The 24316-nt window shown below is 45.7% G+C and overlaps 1 protein-coding gene across 1 annotated transcript in view; it reads left to right on the forward strand.

The window, feature by feature from the left end:
- LOC147007280 (uncharacterized) overlaps window positions 1-22746 on the forward strand; it is a 29059-nt gene extending 6313 nt beyond the window's left edge. Inside the window, 4 exon segments of the mRNA XM_085867437.1 lie at window positions 11961-12023; window positions 12285-12347; window positions 19135-21278; window positions 21281-22746. Coding sequence (XP_085723563.1) covers window positions 11961-12023; window positions 12285-12347; window positions 19135-21278; window positions 21281-21376 — 2366 coding nt within the window. The 3' untranslated portion in view covers window positions 21377-22746.
- The last annotated feature ends 1570 nt before the right edge of the window (window positions 22747-24316 follow it).

Raw genomic sequence — 24316 nt, forward strand, 5'->3', positions numbered from 1 at the left:
TAAATCATCAACTTTACATCAACATGCACGAGTACATTCCGGGGATAAACCCTACAAGTGTTCTGTGTGTAACAAGGCATTTTCTCAATCATCAAATTTACATCATCATGAACGAGTTCATTCTGGGGATAAACCCTACAAGTGTTCTGTGTGTGACAAGGCGTTTTCTCAATCATCAAATTTACATCATCATGAACGAGTTCATTCTGGGGATAAACCCTACAAGTGTTCTGTGTGTAACAAGGCGTTTTCTCAATCATCAAATTTACATCATCATGAACGAGTTCATTCTGGGGATAAACCCTACAAGTGTTCTGTGTGTAACAAGGCATTTTCTCAATCATCAAATTTACATCATCATGAACGAGTTCATTCTGGGGATAAACCCTACAAGTGTTCTGTGTGTAACAAGGCGTTTTCTCAATCATCAAATTTACATCAACATGAACGAGTACATTCTGGGGATAAACCCTACAAGTGTTCTGTGTGTAACAAGGCGTTTTCTCAATCGTCAAATTTACATCAACATGAGCGAGTTCATTCTGGGGATAAACCCTGCAAGTGTTCTGTGTGTCACAAGGCGTTTTCTCACTCATCAACTTTGTCTCGTCATCAAAAAATACACACAAAAATACAACAGAGGTGCGAGGACCCAGCAACTTCAGTGTGAACACCGTGTTATCAGGGAAATTACCAAATCCTGGGATCTGGAAAATGAAGTCAAAATATCCTGGAAGTTGAAGAGTATCGACATTGTGTCAGTGATTGCTGCAGCAACAGAAGTGATGAAGAAGAACCTCACTGAGATCTTCAAAAAACATCCCTGGGAATGAATATTACTGCAAACTAACTACAGTTGGAGACTGTCTTGTGTTCAGTGACGATCCTGAAAATAACCATCGGAACAAAACTCTGAGAACAAGAAAACCACAACTTGCTCGAACAAACATGACCCTTTACCAAAATGGAGGTGGACACACACACACTCAAACACACACATGCATGCACACAAACACATATGCACAACCATATGGACACACTCAGACACAGAAAACCACATTAATACACTCAAACACACACAATCACAGGAATACACTCAAACACACACATGCATCCACACAAACACATATACACAACCATGCATCCACACAAACACATATACACAACCATTTGGACACACTCAAACACACAATCACAGGAATACACTCAAACACAAACACACACACACACACACAAACACATTTCCTTTTATGAGTGTAGATTGTAAACATGACCTGGAATTCTATTTTGTTTCTCAAACTTTTGGATATCTTTCATCCTATAACTGTGTTTGTTTTTCCTCTTGAAGGAAGTTCTTCACATCACCTGTCAGGGTTTATTCTTTGTTCGTCCTTATGATCAGGTGTACAGGTGTTAACCATTAAATTGTTTGTTTTTCCAATTGTTTCAGCCTTTATCTTTGATTACTTTCCGAGTTTAATGTAAATTGGCACTTTAATCTGATTATTGTTATTTATCACGAATATCTATATTAATATTTCAGCACGTCCCTTTTTTTGTTCCACCATCAGATTTTTGTTACTGCATGAAATGAAACAAGCTTTGACATATATAGTAATGATATTATTGTCTTCCTTAAGAGGCCCCTCAAAATTCGTTTTGATGATTATGGTAGTTAAACCTTATATATCTATATTAATATTTCGGCACGCCCCTTTTTTTGTTCCACCATCAGATTTTTGTTGCTGTATGAAATGAAACAAGCTTTGACATATATATAGTAGTGATATGTCTTCCTTAAGAGGCCCCTCAAAATTCATTTTGATGACTTCTTCTTCTTCTTTCGGCTGCTCCCGTAAGGGGTCGCCACAGCGGATCATCCGTATGATCCGCATAGTGATTTGGCACATGTTTTACGCCGGATGCCCTTCCTGACGCAACCCTGGTCGCCTCTTACGACACAGGGATATGGTACACCTATTTTAACCGGGGTATACACCGGCCCAGTATACTGGTACTCATTTCGCCGACCTCGGAAGGATGACAGGCTGAGTCAACCCCCTGGTGTATTAATTCAGTGGCCCAACGGGGCTTGAACTCAGGACCTTTTGGATCCCAAGCCACTGCCCTAACCACTGCGCCAACACCAGGCTTTTTGATGACTATGGTAGTTAAACAGTTCAAAAACTCCATTTGCAAAATGGGAGGAATTCTTGCACAAAAAAGAAATAAAAATGGTTCCCATTTTTTAGAGGACCACTAAGATGAGTTTGGCTCATAGAATCACGCTCCATTTGGGGAGAAAACAGTTGAGTTCATACCTGACGAATTTGCACTTTCCATGTGCCGTAGTTTCTTCACAAAACCATGACTTTCTGACGAAGTACAAAGTATTTCTTTTCTTTTTGATACATGGTTGCCGTTTTGAAATTTTCATCGACCGATACCCGCTGCCCAGCCGGACCAACTGCCAACAAAGTATCGCCCGTTCAGTTACGGTTGAACCCAAAATCATGATTATCGTTTTAGTGTGGAGGTGAGTACTGACAGTGTACTTGGGTCTTTTCCGGGTGGGTGCGGGATTGAGCACGTGGACACAAAAATCTCGGGTCTCCGCATAGTGGCATACAGGCTTAAGTCGTACTTCTGTTTACGACCGTAGAAAATCACAGAACCATCCGATCGACATGCTGTTAACAGTTTCAGAATCAGCTAAATTCTACAACATATGAATATGTTGTATTCATATGTAATATATGAACAAGACACATATATCATATGACGAAACTGATCCGGCCAGCTAAAATCGACAAGATATGAACATGTAGACGAAACTGATCCGGCCTTTTGGATCACTTTAAAGTAGGGTGCCCTGAAATTTTAATGCGCTCTATGGATCCTCCGGAACTCACGAATGGTACACGTTGTGTCATCACTAAACTATGTGGTAATGTTATCGAAGTGGAGCTACTGCGGGACAGTCGAAGGGGAAAACCTGAATGATAATCAATGGATAAAAATGATATAATATATTGTTGAGAATTCTGGCCCGCCTGGATGGTAGACCGGGTGATCGCACCTCGCCGCAGGTCGACTCCGGACACGGGCCGCTTAAGCGGTCCGTTTTGTGCTATCGGGATAACCGAGCGGTGTTATCGTCTGCCTCGACGGTTCCGATTAATTATATCGGGCGTATTAAGCCCACTACGAACCCTTTACGTGAAGCAAGATGGAGATTCAAACGAAGGAAAGGACGCAGCGAAACGGGGAACAAGTTCACACAAGCACTTTATTCACACGACACACGAAGAGCACACATATATCAATTTAAAACAAAAACAACAATGCAGAGCTAACCGAATATGCGAACACACAGCAACACTTATACAGTTTTACTTTACAAGACACGGCGCCACAAGATCCATACAAAAAAAAACAAAAGAAAAGGCCACCCTCAAAGACAAGGGGGCAGACGGGGCCCGTGGGCCTTTATGGCGTGGGACTTGGCAGACCGAACGAGTCCCACGAGACCGTTGCAGGTTACCTGCACCCTCTCGGTGCGATGGTTTGCGAGCTCTCTCCGGCGCTCCTTGTACGAACGCGCAGGTCCGCACAACACAGCTGGCAGAGCGGCACCTCCAGTCAGCGTCCCTCCGCGACGTCCGAACTCCCCACCGACTGCAAGCTCCAACGAGCGGTTCGCTCTACGGACCGCTTCTCCAAGACCCAGATGGGCAGAAGACCATGAACCGCCGACTGATACTGACACTCTCACCGACCGCCCTGACCTGACCTCCTCTGACCTGACTTCCTCTGGTGTCACTCTCTTCGTTAGCGCCGCCTCCGTGTGCCCTTTTATTTCCTCGGCACCGCGCCCCTCCCTTCGCGGCACGCGGGGGGGGGGGAACATTCCACCAGAGAAATTGGGGCGGGAGTTGAGCTTCAACCGTCATTCTTGTTTACCAGAGAAATCGGGGTGGGAGTTGAGCCTCAACCGTCATTCTTGTTTACCAGAGAAATCGGGGTGGGAGTTGAGCTTCAACCGTCATTCTTGTTTACCAGATAAATCGCGATGGGAGTTCAGCCTCAACCGTCATTCTTGTTTACCAGAGAAATCGGGGTGGGAGTTGAGCTTCAACCGTCATTCTTGTTTACCAGAGAAATCGGGGTGGGAGTTGAGCCTCAACCGTAATTCTTGTTTACCAGAGAAATCGGGGCGGGAGTTGTTGTTCCCCTTTTGTGTTCGTGGAGATGTTGACGGTTGCTGGTGGAGTGGTGAGGATGGTGTGGTTGTTGAGAGGCAGGTGTGGTTGTTGTTGTTGTGTGATGGCGGTTGAGACGTGGTTGGTTCAAAATAAAGATAGAACAGAAAAACGGCTATCTCAAAGCGTCGCAGCCCGAATGAATCACATTTATTCCCTCTAAACAACGGGTTTGGGACTAACGACACATGTACTTAGAGATATCTCACATACGGGATCTGAATGGTGGTTTCCGAATTTCCACAGCTGTAACAATATTGTTTAAAATACATTCATGCTATCTGTCTTTTACCATATGTTGCCAGTGACGCCCGTCCAAGACGGGCACCTTGACTAGTCTATAATTCCAGCAATCTGTATGTGTGTGTGTGTGTGTGTGTGTGTGTGTGTGTGTGTGTGTGTGTGTGTGTGTGTGTGTGTGTGTGTGTGACCGCCCGCTGTTTCTCGACAACCACGGGTCCGATCTAATTGAAACTTGCCAGGAATATTGCTGGGGACCTGAGTATGTGCCTTTTCAAGGTTTGATATTAATCGAACAAGAGGTTCCCAAGTTATGGCCATTTATTTACCAAACCAATGACAAGACACGTTGCTGCGTAGGCGTGGCCGATGGGGAAAGGGCTCCATAGTTACCGTGGCGTAGGAGTGGCAATGGTCAATGGCAGCGAATGTCATGGCTCGCAAAGACAGGGAGGTAAACTTGATTTTAATTTGGATTTTAATTTACCCTGTGTGTGTAAGTATAACAGCAGTTGTTACTTCAATGAAAGCGATAATTCGTGGAATGCATGTGAACAGTCCGTACGGGCACGCACTACTTCCGGATAGTGATGACTTACTGTATTCTAATAATAATTTCTCAATTTCTTGTGCACATTTATAGATAAACACATTGCTTCAATCCAGTCGTCGTTTACGAGAGCGAAGGAATGGACTGTGTAGTTGTTTGAAATGAAAGTTTTTGGGTTTTTTTTGGTTTGCACGTACGGCCACGCACGTATGGCCACGCGAGGGCGAAGGAACGGCCTGTGTGGTTGTTGTTTCTGGCACTTCGTTTGAAAGGTTTTTGTTTGTTTAAAAAAAAAAATCCACGTACGGGCACGTACTAGTAATTATAAATTATGCCTCAAGTCCAACTTACCCTTTTCCATTTGAAAGATAAGATTTCATTTTCTTACCTTAAATCGAACAGGTATAAAAAGCATTTAAATGAACGAATAAGCAGGTAGGGTTGGTCATAGCAAGAGGTAATGAACAAGGTAGGGATGGTACTGTTGTGGTTCCGGGTTCGGGGGCGAGGAACGACCGCGAGATGGAGCAGTTGGGCCGTCTCCACCCGGAATTGAAGGTCGTCACTCCGGATAACTTCGAAGTCAACGGCTCACTCAATGGACCGTGCATGCCAATCTTTCGACTGCGTGGTGAGCGTCTTTTTTTGTCTGATTCCAATTTACCTAATCAGCCACGTGGTCTCGCTCCCGAGGAAGCCACACCCTCGGCCGGCTTTGTCCGAACCGAGTCGCTGTTACCGACTCTGATCCGACGTAACCGAGCGGAATTACCAAAGCCGCGCCAGTGCAAATAACAATTTACGGCACAATCGGCCTCCAGAATTCTCAAGCCCGAACCATACTGGGTCAATGAAAGAAAGCGCAGACATCAAACTGCAACATTTAACAGTTATTTATTTACAAGGTAATAGGGAGGGAAACAGAGCAGACTTAATCACGAATATAAATGCGGGCAAATGTACAATGGCAATCACTTAACGGTTCGAATTACATGACTGGCCACAGACGGACACACACCCAAAAAGAAATGGAGCCGGCTGACCTTTATTGGACCCTCCAGCCACGGAGGATAGGCAAGCTGGGGGTCAGACGTTGGTCGGTTACCTGGCCGCCTCGTGCGCTTTTACCGACTCGCACTTGTGGAGCTCGGAGTCTGTGGAAGGGAACGGGGATCCCAGCTCGAGCGCTCCAACACAACCCACCACTGTGGGACTCAAACCCAAGGAGCAGAATCCAACGAGCGCAGCCAGGATCCTACGAATGACCCGGCAAGCCAGGGACGATGACCGACGACCAGGAGAGCCCAGCAGACCAGATGCAAGGAACGACCTCCAGGGAACGAAGGAATAACACACACTGGTTGTTGTTTCTGGCACGCGGTTTGAAAGTTTTTTTATTTTATTTTTTTTGCACGTACATGCACGCGAGAGCGAACGAACGGCCTCTGTGATTGTTGTTTCTGGCACGCGGTTTGAAAGTGTTTTTTTCTACGTACGGCCACGCACGTACGGGCACATACCAGTATTTACAACAATAATAAGAATAGTCGTATCATACGGCAATAATAATAACGAACATATCATCCCCGCGTTGGCCTCAAGCACACCTGGGCTCGGTGCTCAAGCAGAACAGTGAGGCGGACGTGCAAGAAGGCTTGGAAGAGCAATGAAAATTTGGACCATCGGACCAACGGGCCCACTCGCACTTTACATTGATGATTTGAAATAAATTTGAAGCTGCGTCAGGTATTGCTTCACATTGCTGTCGAATTATTTCAACTTTCAATGTGATACAGAACAAACAGGACGCCCTGAAGAGTTGTGGACTGCTTTCAGCACAACCATCCCTGATGTTGCTGCTGGTTGTGTTGGAATTATTGATGAGTTGGGAAATTGATGATTTGGGCTTCAATTCATTCTTACGATTGAAAGCCGACAGAGTGGACGGTCGAGCCTTCCTCGTCGTCGTCCTGACTGTTGAGGAGGCAATGGTGGAATGCGTGTTGTGTTGTGTTCTGAAATGAGGTGTGAATGAGGTGCATGGCAAAAAAACAATTAGAATTGAGGATTGAGTGAATGGTATGAGGAGGATGTTGATGAGTTGAGCAGAGTACACCCTCCTGTGGGGATGAACCCTCACCTTTACTGGTGTTCGAGTCGTTCGGGTTCAGATGATTTGGTACAGGATGTCGTTCTGTGGTTGGTGATGGAAGTAGTAAAGTTTGTTGTATGCAAAGGTGTGAAAGTCATTGACGGGCTGGGAGTGTGGCTCATTGAGAGTAGTGATTTGGTTTTGGTGGCCCAAGTGGTGGCGGAAGATAGCCCAGACAGGGGCAGGGGAAGTATGGGTTGGGCTGAGGAGCCAGAAGTGGACTCGAGCACCACGTACCAAGGGGATCACTCGTGGACCGTCCCCTCATGAAGCCAGGAAGCACCCTCCTCCCCATGATCGGCAATTAAGGAGGGCAGCTCAGGGTGGGGAAGGAGGGGTGAGGGTGACCTTCGTGACATAGGTTGCCGAGCCACATTGCCCAGCCATGATATTGTGTGGATGTACAGAAGGGAAATTTGTGGGATGGGCCCAAATGTGTTCGAGAAGCAATGCGTGGGATGATGGGTAAATTGGATGCATGAAACCTGTGTGGAGGGGGCTTTGATGATCAAGTAAAAGGAGTTTTGAGAATTTTCGGATCGAGTACGGACGCTCCCCCTTTGTACCATTTTAGAATGTCTGCGGCCGCTTGAGTAACGGAGGAGGGTAACTGGATTATGCGAGGACCCATTGTGTCCAAAATTTGAAAATAGGGATCTCCTCGCGCTTCCTCCCCCTCCCCGAACAGCAATGAATTGCCAGATCACGGCAGGAGAGCCGAGAGGTACACATGTGTTATGAGAAAGACTACCAATCAATTAAAATTCAGAATAATGATGAGATTCATATTTAAACTGAGATACCAACCTGAATAATCGTAATTATGAGTGGACATGCAGCCTCTGCTGTTAACAACACCGTCACTCTTGCAGCTCTTCCGGTTGCCACGAAGGTTGTGGTGGAATGCGCCAGGCTCGCATCTCATTTGTTGTGTCTGATTATTATGACAGTAAAAGAACTCGGAATTGGAATGGTGACCCTGCTCTGAGCGATCTACCTTATCACCCTGCACCAATACACAAGAATACTGTTATCGTACAACTCTACCTATCATGATATCCCGTTAAATAAGGTACTACTTCCTGCTCCAGACCTCGTCAATAGTCTCCTCGGGGTATCAGTATGCGCCAGACAGGAACACATCGCCATCATGGCCGACGTAGAGCAAACGTCCCATTGTTTGTTTGTGCGTGAGGATCACCGAGAATTTCTGCGATTTCTCCGGGATTCCGAACGACCCATTAAACCCACTTTGTCTGCCGTGGAGTTGGTTAACGATCCGGAGTTTCGTTCCATAACCGTATTAACTTCCAAGCATGAACGTTCTTTTTAAATACGTTTCACACGTTTCTCGAAGTGGAACTCTGCGATCAAAGGTGTTGCTTTGTTGGTCCACTTCTTACGTTTGTTCAAGCCAGAGAGGCAGCCAATCACAACGGTCAACATGATCACCAACATCTTCCAGTTCATCTCATGGAAGAGACGACAACAATCATCATTGGCAACGTTCATCTTGAGTCCGATGCATTGGTAATTCACAACTTCACTCATGGCAAGCAAGTGGACAAGTCCAGCACCCTGCGTCATCTCCACTGCAGCAGGCGAGAACGACTCTTCCCTGGTCTGGCGGGACACGTGAACGTATCTGAAAAGGCACGGTTTTTACCATGCATTTGAAGTGTTTTATTACAAATATATGTTCCAGAATAATGTCCACCTTACATCCATCTGAAGAACAGTACACACATTGATGAGCAACACTGCCTGTGAAACACCAGGCTGATAGTTTATAGCTGGGTCAGGAATTAAACCCAGGCTAGACGACTTTTGAAGCAAGTGTGCGTACCCTCTAGGCCATCATGTCAACCCAGAGAAGAGAAAGAATCAAGAATGCAATTAAGACAGTGCGGCAAACACATGATAAATAATTAAGGGAAAGATAAGGAAAGTGAACATCTCTCTGGCTATTCTCAGAGATCAGCCTCAACTCCGTCGAGTCTGGCAGTTCACTCGAGCAGATTGGCAGGTACTGCAAGCAGAATCTCTCTTCAGTGCTGCTCTCCCATATCTCCTGCCCTTGATGTTAACTCTCCTTTTTTCACTAAAATGAGCGCAAAAAATATTGTGCATTACATACCTGTAGGTGAAATGAATACCACGTGACCAAGGGAATGGGGGATCTTTGTTAATTTGAAATTTTTTTCACGGCCTCATAACGGACTTGAAGCATACTTGGCCAAGAACATTTCGGACACACCTGCCTTGAAGTACAGCTTTGTTTTCATCAACGGATGCCGGTGCAAGCACGTCGGATATGGCCAAGGATCGCAGCTGCCACATTCGATCCAAACCCGAACCAGGCAAAGGAGTCGGGTCTCGGAGCTGCGAGACCCCAACAATTGGAGATCCTGAAATGCTCAGATAAACTTGTAACATTTTAAAGCAACTAGTTTCCGAAACAAGATGATATTCAATATCCAAGATGGACAAAAATCCAACTTCTCACGGTTCAGGTAAACTCCGTTCGTTCGGATGTACTGATGTACCCTTTTCTGGCTTGGGTATGAATCTGGAATTTGTCCATGGTGCCGGTGACAGCTCTCAGACTCTTCACGAAGGACACCGTGAGATCTTTAACGACCACCAAGGAATGCTGCCAGACGAGACATCCGTTTAACGTCTATCCGAGGGATCGTACACACATTGACGAATCACCCTGCATGCGAAACACCGGAATGACAGTTTATGGCTGGGTTGGGATTCAAGCTCAGGTGAGACGGCTTAGAGGTGAGTGTGTATACCTGTGAGCCATGCTGTACAGGTAAACAAATATGGGTTTGCTGGGGGTGTGGGGGGGGTGCAGCTGATGCACTACCCACTGTGGATTGGAGGAAGAATTTGAGTGTACGGGCAACAACTCACCACCTCCATGGGAAAGACACTGTGAGATCGTCCAAGGGTTGGTGCACAAACATCGACGTGTGCGCCTTGCCTGCGAAACACCACGATCGCAGTTTATCGCCGAGTCAAGATTCAAACTCACGATGGACAGTCTTTTCCACTGACAGCTCCGTCACAGAGGAAGAATCAGTAAACCAATAAGAGGTAGATTTAATCAGATTGTACACCAACATGTTCAGTGTCGTTAACATTGTCACATTGGTGTGTCATGGTTCTTGTGCACTCACTGACCCAATCACAGGAGCTGTTTTTTAATGTGAGAGTCATCCTGTGCATCGGTGATGATATCTATGTCTATCTATCCAAGTTGTTTCACCCTCACTTTGTTTTGGGGAAATCCATTCAAAGGGAAGTTTCACTCGAACCAAGTTTGCACTTCCTTGGTTAAAAACAATTAATCAAATTACCTCCACCTTTCCACCCAAGTCTCTCCATGAACCGGCTGACCCCGCCATTTTCTGCTTTCAGCCCCTTTAAACTGACGTCAGACTTCGTTTTTGGACCGATGACGGTGACACGTTCGGTCCCAATGGATGGATGAATGTCTCCTCGAAGGCGACAATGTTTCCAAACACGGCCATCGTTAAGGGTTCCTGAACAATCAACAACCTCTGTCACCAATCTGTTGTATCCTGGACAAACAAACGTGCCGACCATTCCAGTCTTCCACACTGAGGAAACATGTACATGATCCACCCTGAGGGAAGCCACAACCAAAGGGTTTTATTGCGCACTCTCCGCCCCCCCCCCCTGGTGACGTCAATCCTCGAACATTCCAGGACACGTGAATGTTAAACGCTGTGCGGTGTATAAACAGGGTTGGGTTTGATTTCTATCTTGAAAATGTTTAACGTGTGGTACATTGTTCATCTCTCCGTCGAGCGGTGCGGTCACGGATAGTGAGGAGAGAATTATAATAAATATGAGATGCAGACTCGGCGCATTCCAAAGCACCGTTTGAGGAAACCGGAAGTGACGTATAACAGCGGTGTTGTTGCCACCAGGTGATCAGAGGCTGGATCAACACTTACTATTATTGTTGTTCAGGTTGGCTTCTGAGTTTTAATATTAATGTCATTATTATTCAGAATTTTAATTGTGTGGTAGTTTTTTCGAGGAACACGATCAATTGATGAGTTTTCCTGCTTCGTCAGTCAGGTGGTCCGGCGACGCGAATCTGCCGCTGAGAAACCGCGATTGTGTCGTGATCACGTGATTTACTTTCGCCACAACACTTCGGGTGCTCGACTCGTGTACCTCACAGTCTCCTGTCGTCACCGCGATGCGCGATGATCCTGGAGGTTCTCCCTCACACAGCGGGTCCACGGTCGGTTCTCCCTCACACAGCGGGTCCATGGTCGGTTCTCCCTCACACAGCGGGTCCATGGTCGGTTCTCCCTCACACAGCGGGTCCACGGTCGGTTCTCCCTCACACAGCGGGTCCATGGTCGGTTCTCCCTCACACAGCGGGTCCACGGTCGGTTCTCCCTCACAAAGCGGGTCCATGGTCGGTTCACCCTCACACAGCGGGTCCATGGTCGGTTCACCCTCACACAGCGGGTCCATGGTCGGTTCACCCTCACACAGCGGGTCCACGGTCGGTTCTCCCTCACAAAGCGGGTCCATGGTCGGTTCACCCTCACACAGCGGGTCCATGATCGGTTCTCCCTCACACAGCGGGTCCATGGTCGGTTCACTCGAGGATGAGGAGTCCGGACTTGGTACGTGACGTCACTCCGGAACGGGATCTTGTGGTTCCTGGATGTTTCCTTTTAACGGATTGTTTGTGTTTCAGATGGTGTTGTGACGGTGAAGATCGAGTCCGAGTTCGTGGATGATTCGTTCCCTCCATACGAAGGTTTGAACCACAAACTCATTCCCTCATTCATTCCTGATGACACTCATTCCCTCCACCACCGAAGGTGAAGGATCACAATATCTCACAAAGTTGTGGACTTTCGGATTCGGATGAATCTTGGTGGACACGTTGGTTGGGTTCGTGAAGTAAATCCCTGCCGTTGTTAATTGAATCACCTTGTTGTCCTTTTTTTAATGAATTTGATTGTTAAACTGTTAAACGTTCCTGACACGTTTGTTTTTGTCCTTTTCTTTTTCCCAGATCTTGTTGTGAAAATGAACATCAAATCTGAGTTTGTGGATGAATCGCCCTCTCAAGACGAAGGTCTGAACCTCAACTACATCGTCGTTTTACCATTTACAAACAACGATTAATGTACATTGTGCGGAGGTTGTTGTCCAGACAGACGTTGTACTTACCTTCATGACGTGTAGGTACTCAAACCCCAAGCTCGTTTCGAAACCGAATTTGTTTTGATCGTCGAGACGTTCACAGAGAACTTGCACGTGGCCGACGGGTGTGATCGAATCGATCGGTCACCGACATGAACTCCCATCCATGAAAATACCGAGTGCGAGTACACTGAACGGATCAGAACACAACAGAACAAAAGGGGTTCAGCAGAGAGTGAAACACCAACAGCAGAGCTGGAGGGCAAGACAGAGGGCGGCAGACAAAAAATGGGTTTGAGGAGGAATTGGGTGGACAACATGGACACAGAAGAAAACTCTCAGGAGGTAAAGTTTAAATTTGGAAGGAGGACAGGGTGGGGTGGGTGTTAACGAGGGCAGAAAAGATCATGGTTTTGGATGGGGGATGATTTGAGATGGTGGGGAACAGGTGTCTTCAAAACCTGGAAGGAAGAAGGAGATTGAAGAGAATGTCGAAGTTGGTTACACAGGTAGGGAAAAAAGAGGAACAAATGAGGAGGTGAGCAGCCATCCTGGATGTAGGCAGTTCCACCAGAAGGTCGGGACAGATTAGATCTGTGACTTGCTACAGGTACCATGTAAACCTGTAATAACCTGTTTCACGGTCGGGTTGTCGGCGACAAAACCGTCTCCCCCACCAGGTTTTCTGGTGAGAGTTCCCTGAAAATATCTGCTGTTCTTCCTACGCTCCTATCGGTTCTTCTGACCACGTGCTTGTCAAAGTGGACATCTCTCTGGCTGTTATTAGAGAACCAGCTCACCGCAGTCGAGCATTTCACTCAGGCCGATCTTCAAGCAGCCATCAAACTTCTAGACTGGTCTCCTACCGCTATTTTCTCCAACATCAACTCATCCTGGGAATTCTTTTAAAGAAACTTGCTCTCTCTCGTGCACAGATTAATCCCCTCTCGTCTTCAGTTGTTCAACCCTTCCTCCCGCCCATGGTTCATTGAAGCTTGTGCCGAGGAAGTTGTCCTGAAACAACTTGCCTTTGCCTCATGGAAAGCAAACCCACCTCAGGGTAATCTCAGTTCCTTCCGTAAAGCTCGGAACAAGTGTGTATCTACCCTCAGGAGAGCCAGAAAACAACATCTTTCCAAGCTCAAGCCTGAACTCTCAAACCTCTCTCCCTCCTCCAAATCCTGGTGGCGTCTAATAAAATCTGTTTCTGGTGTGTGTTCCCCCTCCATCCCTCCCTTGCCTCAAATGGCCGCACTGCTGATACCGCACGTGAAAAGGCGGGATGCCTAAACTCGGTGTTTCATCGAAATCCTGTGTCCGAAACCCATCGCATTCTGTACCCACCTTACCCAGTCGCACCCAACTGTCCCTGGACTCTGTGTCCTCTTCTTCTGACAAGGTGGAGAGCTTGCTGTCAAACTTCGACTAAGATTCTGCAACCGGTCCAGACGGCATCAGCCCACGTGTCGTAAAAACCTGCTCCTCTGCTCTTGCTCACCCTCTCTCTGTTTTATTCACCCTCTCATTTTCTCAAGGTCATGTACCACCTGCTTGGAAATCAGCAAACATCACTGCCCTGCATAAAAAATGTGCAGAAACAGATCCCTGCAACTGCAGACCAATCAGCCATCTCCCAATCATCAGCAAGGTTATGGAATCCATTATCACTTCAGACATTAAATTCTTCCTCTTCTCCAATGGCTTGATTTCCAATCATCAATTTGGTTTCAGACCAGGTCACTCTTCCCTTTGTGTGCTGCTTCTTCTCTCCCAACAATGGATGGAGCTCCTCCATGCCGGATATGAAATCAGACCCATGTCCCTCGACATATCGCGTGCTTTTGACACGGTCTGGCACCGTGCCCTGCTCACCAAACTCTCTTCCTATGGTATCCAAGGCCATCTCCACTCATGGCTCGCAGACTTCCTCTCCTGTCGCAGTCAACGTGTGGCGCTCCATGGAGTTCTTTCATCCCCTCTTTCTGTCCAGGCTGGAGTTCCTCAATCTAGTGTTCCGGACTCTGTTATTTTTCTGGTTTTCATCAATGATCTCTCCGACTCTCTGGAAAATCCTCTTTATCTCTTTGCTGATGACTCCACCCTTTGCTCGACCATCTGTCATCTCTCAGACCGGAAAGCAGCAGTTTCTTCACTCTCTGCAGATCTGGGTAAAATCACAAACTTGTCCAACACATGAAACATGTCTTTCAATCCGGACAAATCTCACACTCTCACGATGTCTCTCACGTACCCAACGCATGGAGGTTGGGGTTTGGAGTGGGGTGGGGTGGGTGCATGTCCAAACGTTGTTGAGTTTTCCAGGGGGTTGGGGGATGTTTCCAGAGCCATGATGTGATGACCTGTTAAATTTGGACGTTTCTAGGTGAGCTTTCCCCTAACCTTGAATGAGGTTCTGATGGAGCTTTTCTCTGTTAGCCAAGACTTTGCCAAGAGATCTCACTGCAAACTGGTCGATGGAAGAAAAAAAAGTGACGCCTCCTCCCTGAGAAGATGAGGAAGAGGGAAGAAGAAGAGTCAGCAGCAGGAAAATCGGTTATCCATCTCTTGATGTCAAAGTAAAATGTGTTTTTATTTGTGACCTCACTGCTTTGAGCTCTGAAAGTTAATTCACGACGAAACTTTCCACGTTCAGATTTTTAACCACAATGCACCTAAATATGCGTTTCAAATGGTCATGAGGAGGTCATTTGGCCCACTGTTTCCGGTTTGAACTCCATAATTAATTTATTTACGACAGCTTCACTCCTCCACACCCTGTAGACCCCATTCGACCTTTTCATACCCATTTAGACCCTGTTGAGGCTTGTCAGACCCCTTCGCACCCAATTAGACCCTTTTGATATTGTAGATTTCCGCGTGCGAACGACCACGTCAAACCAATGGCGGTCGCTTCACCCACCTAACGGACAATCCAGTCGTGGCTTTCCGGATCAACGCCGAAAACCAGCCACGGGTGTGTTTTTAACCACACCAAAACCTTGTCCGCACTCTACCCACGCTACAGGGTCCGATCGCCAAATCTTCGATTTTCCTAATTATTCGTGCGGGAAGGTTACTGAGAGATTGTACCTCAACGGGACCGCTTGGAAACGAGCGGCTTAAGCAGCTCGCTTCCTTTTGGGATAACAGAGCGGTATATTATCGCGCAGTCCCGTTGGACCCGATCACTTTACCGGCTATTTAAAAACCAACTATATTCCGAGTACAAGACGCGGAAGTTCAATGAGGGAATGGACGCAACGAACAGGTTTACATTCACACAAGGACATTTATTATAATAAAGCACGTATGTAATTAAACAAGGCAAAACACGTATGCAATGATACAAGCAACAAAAGCACGACAAAAGAACTTCGACCGTCTATACGAAATGCAATGCAAACATTTACAGCACACAAGCACTTAACGATTTCCTACTTATCAGACGGACACACGTACGCACACACACACACACCCAAGAAATGGTGGCAGAGGCCTTTAATCACGGGCTCCAGCTCAGAGGACAGGTGAGCTGAAACCCACAACCTACTTCGAACCTCTCCACCTCGTGTGGTCTTCAAGTTGTTCGGACCCGGGCTCCAACGAGAGCGAGCTGGATGCAATCGCCGTGAGCTGCGATCCTCCACTACCTCCATGTGTGTGTGCTCGTCTTTACTTTCGTGTTTATCGTGAAGTCTCTCCTCTACCGTTTCTACGTCCCGTGTCTCTGTTATTCCTTTTATTATTCCCGTCGTCTCCACCCGTCTTGCCGTACACGTCTCTGTCACCCCATTTAATTTTTCCCTCTGTGTCACCGTCACTTTCTCTGTCACCTTCACGAGTCTCGTCTTACACGTCCCCCGTATTACTTTGTCCTCCACCGCGGGGCCGACACAGGCCACACTCCCCCTCAGCTCGCTCGCTCCAGCACGTGGCGCCGCCATTATGCCTGCCTGCAGGCATCGCCCACACGCCGCATTTCACCCCGCAGTTGTTGCATCTTCCTATCCATCTTTTTATTCATGCCATCTATTTTATTTTCCATCCTGCATGCATTTTCATTTATATAGTTGCTTGCTTTGTGTGCATTTTCATCCATTTTGCTGTTTATTCCGTTATTCATTTCTGCCAGCATTTCGAATAACTGGGCCATGTTAAATGGACTCGGCTGAGCCGTTTCGGCAAGGATCGGGGGAGGGGGGGATCTTGACGGAGGATGGGAGGGGGGTCGAAAACCGTGGCCGCCGCGCCCATTTCGGGTTCTGGGTTTGGTTGTGGGGGAAATTCAACCTGCATCCCTGCACGGGGATCTCTTCCTGGGCCATGGATACTGACATTTCTAAATCTATTTCCAAACCCTCCTGCCCCTGTTCACCTTGAACCGCCATCTTGTTTATCGGAATAATTTTTACCACTTGCAATTTGATGGGAATCGAGGGTCGCTCCACACACCCCTGATCCAATTCCCGTTAATTTGATTGGAGGCGGGATGGATTTGAATCCCCCACACCTGACACCAGTGTTGTAAATTTCCGAACGTTCCGGATCAAATTGCCGTTTATATCTCAACGGAGCCTCATCGCTTCGTTGAACCCGATTATCTTTATCGTCTTTCAAAAAACCAACTATATTCCGAGTGCAAGATGCGGCAGTTCAATGAGGGAATGGACGCAACGAACTGGTTTACATTCACACAAGGACATTTATTATAATAAAGCACGTACGCAATTAAACAAGGCAAAACACGTATGCAATTATACAAGCAACAAAAGCACGACAAAAGAACTACGACCGTCTATACGAAATGCAATGCAAACATTTACAGCACACAAAGCACTTAACAATTTCCTACTTATTAGACGGGCCCACGGACACACGTACGCACACACACACACACCCAATAAATGGTGGCAGAGGCCTTTAATAAGGGGCTCCAGCTCGGAGGACAGGTGAGCTGAAACCCGGAGCCTATCTCGAACCTCTCCACCTCGTGTGGTCTTCAAGTTGTTCGGACCCGGGCTCCAGCGAGAGCGAGCTGGATGCAATCGCCGTGAGCTGCGATCCTTCCCGAGATCCCGCGAATCCTCCCGCACTTCTCAACACGTGCTGGTGAGACGAGGCGCCGATCCTTCCCATCGATGCGTCGCTTCCCTGAGGAACCACCTCCTAGAAGAGGTCGATGAGTCGCACCAAGCCGGGAGCCAAAATGGAGAACAAAGAGCTCCACAAACCAAGAAGAAGAAGCCACCACTCGCAGCTCGAGCCGAGCAACCAGCTTAACTTTCTTCCAAACAGGACAGCTTGAAGCAAAAAGCCTCCTCCCGAGCCAGGCCTCAGCCGAAGCTCACTGAGCCAGCCGAAGCAAAAATCTTCCGAAGGCCTCAACCGGAACCCAAGCCAAACAGGACCCGAAGGTCTGCTGAACCGCTACTCTCTTCCAAAGCAAAAAGCTTACTACGCAAGTCCCGAACACGAACAAAGAAAAGATCTCCTCTTATCCTTCTCCCGCCCTTCCCCCACTCCCGGCGTGACTCATGACTCATGCCCTCGTGCTCCATCCCCCGCTCAGCCACGGGTGGGAGGGAATTCTTGACATCATGAGTCACGGGACGGCAGGGTTCTTCTTGCTCTTCGCAGAAGAGGGGGAGGGATGTCTCCATTATTCGTTCCCTAACTATTAAATCTATCCACAGCACATCCAATTGATTTCTGAACATTTAAACACTAGAAGGTGAGATATCTGGGGAACAAGCACTTATCGACATAGCTGACTCAAGGAACCTGTATGTTGTGTGCAATCGAATCCCAAATTCGTAACAATATGTGTGGACCTTCTTCGACCCTCACAACACTTTTCAGACCGACAGACCTCTGAAGACTCTTTGGACAATTTCAGACCATTTGGACACCTCAGGCCCCTTTTTCCTTTTTCGCCCTTCGACCCCTTTCCTCTTGAAACCTGACTACGTCTATTAATTACATACTATTGAAATGTTAGTACGTCTGAATTACCATTGAATCCTGAGTATGTCTGTCATTTACATACATTTGAAATGTGAGTCGATCTGTTGGTTGATTGTGTGGTATTAGACCGTTTGTCTATTGATTACTTGCTGATGGAACGTTTGACGATAAATTACGTTCCAATTATAGGTTGGAACATCTTAATTACGAATCATTACCAATTGAATTGGATTAATCATAGAACACACCAGCTCACAAAACACCACGTAAAATAAGTCCTCTCCAGGGACTGCAATCTCTGATTACCCTCTCTTGTTGATCCTCCCCCGATACTCCTGTAGGAGAGGGGAGGCTTATTCCTGTTGTCGGGGTTGTTTCTGCAATTCGTGCCCCCAATTTTTTGCAATTTATTTTCTGAAACTACACATACGATTTTGATGAAACTTGACCACAACCTTCATCACCCTGGATGTACCAAAGTGTGTTCACGGCAAAAAATCGAGGTCTGAGGGGATCTACGAAGGGTCTTCGGGTGGGTTTCCCCCCAAAATATGTATTTGCTTTCTTCTCCGAAACTCCACACACTTTCAATGAAACTTGACCAGAACCTTGATCACTCATCATTTCCTAAAGTTTGTTCACGACATTAAGAAAAAATCGGTATCTGGAGGGGTCTACGGGTTGGGGGGGGGCGAGTTCTGATGATGCATTTTCAGATGCTGTCCAGTTAGTTTTGTGTTTCATTGTCTTTACAGATAAAGAAATGAAAATCGTTTCTTTTACCAACTCTGCCCAGTTCGACCAGGAAGGTCATTTCAATCAGCAAATACCTTCTTCTCAGGACAATGACATATCGAGCAGAGTCTCTTCCAACAACTACAGAAGCTGTTTAAAGGTGATCAAGCAGATCCAAGGAAACGGGGAACTCCACAAGTGTTTCGTGTGTAACAAGGCATTTACCACTTCATCAACTTTACATCAACATAAACTATTACATTCTGGGGGTAAATCCTACCAGTGTTCTGTGAATGACAAGGCATTTTCTCAATCATCACATTTAAATCAACATGAACAAGTCCATTTCGGGGATAAACCCTACAAGTGTTCTGTGTGTTACAAGACGTTTTCTCAATCAACAAATTTACAAAAACATAAACGAAAACATTCTGGGGATCAACCCAACAAGTGTTCTGTGTGTAACAAGGCTTTCACTGATTCATCATCCTTACATAAACATAAACGAGTACATTCTGGGGATAAACCCCACAAGTGTTCTGTGTGTAACAAGGCATTTACTGATTCATCATCTTTACATAAACATGAACGAGTACATTCTGGGGATAAACCCTACAAGTGTTCTGTGTGTAACAAGGCATTTACTGATTCATCATCTTTACATAAACATGAACGAGTACATTCTGGGGATAAACCCTACAAGTGTTCTGTGTGTAACAAGGCGTTTACTCAATCATCAAATTTACATGAACACGAACGAATACATTCCGGGGATAAACCTTACAAGTGTTCTGTGTGTAACAAGGCATTTACTCAATCATCAAATTTACATGAACATGAACGAGTACATTCCGGGGATAAACCCTACAAGTGTTCTGTGTGTAACAAGGCGTTTTCTCACTCATCAAATTTACATAAACATGAACGAGTACATTCTGGGGATAAACCCTACAAGTGTTCTGTGTGTAACAAGGCGTTTTCTCACTCATCAAATTTACATAAACATGAACGAGTACATTCTGGGGATAAACCCTACAAGTGTTCTGTGTGTAACAAGGCGTTTACTCAATCATCAAATTTACATGAACACGAACGAATACATTCCGGGGATAAACCTTACAAGTGTTCTGTGTGTAACAAGGCATTTACTCAATCATCAAATTTACATGAACATGAACGAGTACATTCCGGGGATAAACCCTACAAGTGTTCTGTGTGTAACAAGGCGTTTTCTCACTCATCAAATTTACATAAACATGAACGAGTACATTCTGGGGATAAACCCTACAAGTGTTCTGTGTGCAACAAGGCGTTTGCTCATTCATCATCTTTACATAAACATGAACGAGTGCATTCTGGGGAGAAACCCTACAAGTGTTCTGTGTGTAACAAGGCATTTACCACTTCATCAACTTTACATCAACATAAACTATTACATTCTGGGGGTAAATCCTACCAGTGTTCTGTGAATGACAAGGCATTTTCTCAATCATCACATTTAAATCAACATGAACAAGTCCATTTCGGGGAGAAACCCTACAAGTGTTCTGTGTGTAACAAGGCATTTGCTGATTCATCATCTTTGCATAAACATAAACGAGTACATTCCGGCGATAAACCCGACAAGTGTTCTGTGTGTAACAAGGCATTTACTGATTTATCATCTTTCCCTCAACATGAACGAGTACATTCCGGGGATAAACCCCACAAGTGTTCTGTGTGTAACAAGGCATTTTCTCAATCATCAAATTTCCATAAACATGAACGAGTACATTCCGGGGATAAACCCTACAAGTGTTCTGTGTGTAACAAGGCATTTTCTCAATCATCAAATTTACATAAACATGAAAGAGTACATTCCGGAGATAAACCCCACAAGTGTTCTGTGTGTAACAAGGCATTTGCTGATTCATCATCTTTACATCAACATGAACGAGTACATTCTGGGGATAAACCCTACAAGTGTTCTGTGTGTAACAAGGCATTTTCTCAATCATCAAATTTACATCAACATGAACGAGTACATTCTGGGGATAAACCCTACAAGTGTTCTGTGTGTAACAAGGCGTTTTCTCAATCATCATCTTTGCATCAACATGAACGAGTTCATTCTGGGGATAAACCCCACAAGTGTTCTGTGTGTAACAAGGCGTTTTCTCACTCATCAAGTTTGTCTCGTCATCAAAAAATACACACAAAAATACAACAGAGGTGCGAGGACCCAGCGACTTCGGTGTGAACACCGTGTTATCAGGGAAATGACCAAATACCGGGATCTGGAAAATGAAGTAAAAAGAACCTGGAAGTTGAAGTGTCGACATTGTGTCAGTGATTGCTACAGCAACTGGAGTGATGAAGAAGAACCTCACTGAGATCTTCAAAACCATCCCTGGAAATGAATATTACTACAAACTAACTACAGTTGGAGGCTGTCTTGTGTTCATTGATGATCCTGAAAATAACCATCGGAGTAAAATTCTGAGAACAAGAAAACTTCACAATTTGCTCGAACAAACATGACCCTTTACCAAAATGGAGGTGGACTCACGCACGCACACACACACACACACACACACACACACACACACACACACACACACACACACACACACACACACACACACACACACACACACACACACACTCAAACACACATGCATGCACACAAACACATACACAACCATATGGACACACTCAAACACAGAAAACCACATGAATACACTCAAACACACAATCAGAGGAATACAATCAAACATACACGTGCATCCACATAACACATATCCACTACCATATGGACACACTCAAACACACAATCATAGGAATACACTCAAACACACACACAAACACATTTCCTTTTTCAGTCATCTCTTCGACATGACCTAATAATATTGGTGTTGAGAGGAGAGGTGACGATCCGTCTGTCCGTTCATAATGAAGATGAAGCGGGAGATCTGGCCATTAGTGTTTCTGATAGAGGTCGATGAGACGTACACGATGGTATGACTTTCAAGGTCACCGAAGGTCAAGGTCACGAGGTCTTTGAAGTTGCGAAAATGACGATTTTCAAATTCTATCTCCGCCATTTCTCAAGCGATCTTGAATTTGATTGAAGCAAATGAATGTATGGGACAATATCTAAATTTGGTCGGGCCGGATTTTCGATATTCGTTTTCGTTTTCGTGTCACGTGAGTTCAAAGTTGGCAAAAAATGCGAAAATGACCATTTTCAAAATCTCTCTCTTACATTTCTCAAGCAATCTTGAATTTGATTGTGGCGTATGAATCTATGGGACAATATCGAAATTTGGTCAGGACGGATTTTCGAATTTCGCTTTCGTTTTCGCGTCACGTGACTTCAAAGTTTGCAAAAACTGCTCTACCTTCAGGAGGCTATACATTTTCTCGCAGAGATGACCGTCACTCCCGCACGGGTGTATTTTATGAGGAAAGATTGTAAACATGAACTGGAATTCTGTTTTGTTTCTCAAACTTTGGGATATCTTCAATCCCATAACTGTGTTTGTTGTTCCTCTTGTAGGAAGTTCTTCACATCACCTGTCAGGGTTTATTCTTTGTTCGTCCTTATGATCAGGTGTACAGGTGTGAACCATTAAATTGTTTGTTTTTCCCAATTGTTTCAGCCTTTATCATTGATTACTTTCCGAGTTTAATGTAAATTGGCACTTTAATCTGATTATAGTTATTTTTCAGCGAATATATATCTATAATTCCAGCAATCTGTGTGTGTGTGTGTGTGTGTGTGTGTGTGTGTGTGTGTGTGTGTGTGTGTGTGTGTGTGTGTGTGTGACTGCTGTTTCTCGATAACCACTGGCCTGATCTAATTGAAACTTGTCAGGTATATTTCTGGGGACCTGAGTGTGTGCCATGTCAAGGTTTGATATTAATCGGACAAGTGCTTCCCAAGTTATGGCCATTTATTTACCAAACCAATGACAAGACACATTGCTATGTAGGCGTGGCCGATGGGGAAAGGGCGCCATAGTTACCATAGCGCCAGAGTGGCAATGGTCAATGGCAGCGAATGTCATGGCCAGCAAAGACAGGGAGGTAAACTTGATTTCAATTTGGATTTTAATTAACTCTGTGTGTGTAAGTATCACAGCAGTTGTTACTTCAATGAAAGCGATAATTCGTGGAATGCATGTGAACAGTCCGTACGGGCACGCACTACTTCCGGATAGTGATGACTTACTGTGTTCTAATAATAATATCTCGATTTCTTCTGCGCATTTATAGATAAACACAATGCCCCAATCCAGTCGTCGTTTACGAGAGCGAAGGAATGGACTGTGTGGTTGTTTGAGTTTTTTTGGTGGGGCGTGGGGGGTGGGTTGCACGTACGGCCACGCGAGAGCGAAGGAACAGCCTGTGTGGTTGTTGTTTCTGGCACGCAGTTTGAAAGTTTTTTTGTTTGTTTAAAAAAAACAAAAATTCCACGTACGGCCACGCACGTACGGGCACGTACGAGTAATTATAAATTATGTCTAAAGTCCAACTACCCTTTTCCATTTGTAAGATGAGATTTCATTTTCTTACCTTAAATCGAACAGGTATAAAAAGAATTTAAATGAACGAATAAGCAGGTAGGGATGGTCATAGCCAAAGGTATTGAACAAGGTAGAGATGGTACTGCTGTGTTGCCGGGTTCGGGAGCGAGGAACGACCGCTAGATGGAGCAGTTGGGCCGTCTCCACCCGAAACACCCGGAATTGAAGGTCGTCACTCCGGATAACTCCGAAGGCGACGGGTCGCTCAATGGACCGTGGACGCCAATATTTCGTCCGCGCGGTTAGGGTCTTTTTGTCTGATTCCATTTTACCTAATTAGCCGTGTGGTCTCGCTTCCGGGGAAATCACACCCTCGGCCGGCTTTGTCCGAACCGAGTCGCTGTTACCGACTCGGATCCGACTTAACCGAGCGGGAATTACCAAAGCCGCGCCGGTCCAAATAACAATTTACGGCACAATCGGCCTCTCTAATTCTCAAGCCCGAACCATACTGGGTCAATGAAAGAAAGCACAGACAACGAACTGGAACATTTAACAGTTATTTATTTACAAGGTAATAGGGAGGGAAACAGAGCAGACTTAATCACGAATATAAATGCAGGAAAATGTACAATGGCAATCACTTAACGGTTCTACTTTCATGACTGGCCACAGACGGACACACACACCCAAA

Source organism: Eptatretus burgeri, unplaced genomic scaffold (assembly GCF_056783735.1).
Source record: "Eptatretus burgeri isolate ZD-2024b unplaced genomic scaffold, Ebu_testis_v1 Ebu_testis_scaffold_351, whole genome shotgun sequence".
In the NCBI taxonomy this organism is placed as follows: domain Eukaryota; kingdom Metazoa; phylum Chordata; class Myxini; order Myxiniformes; family Myxinidae; genus Eptatretus; species Eptatretus burgeri.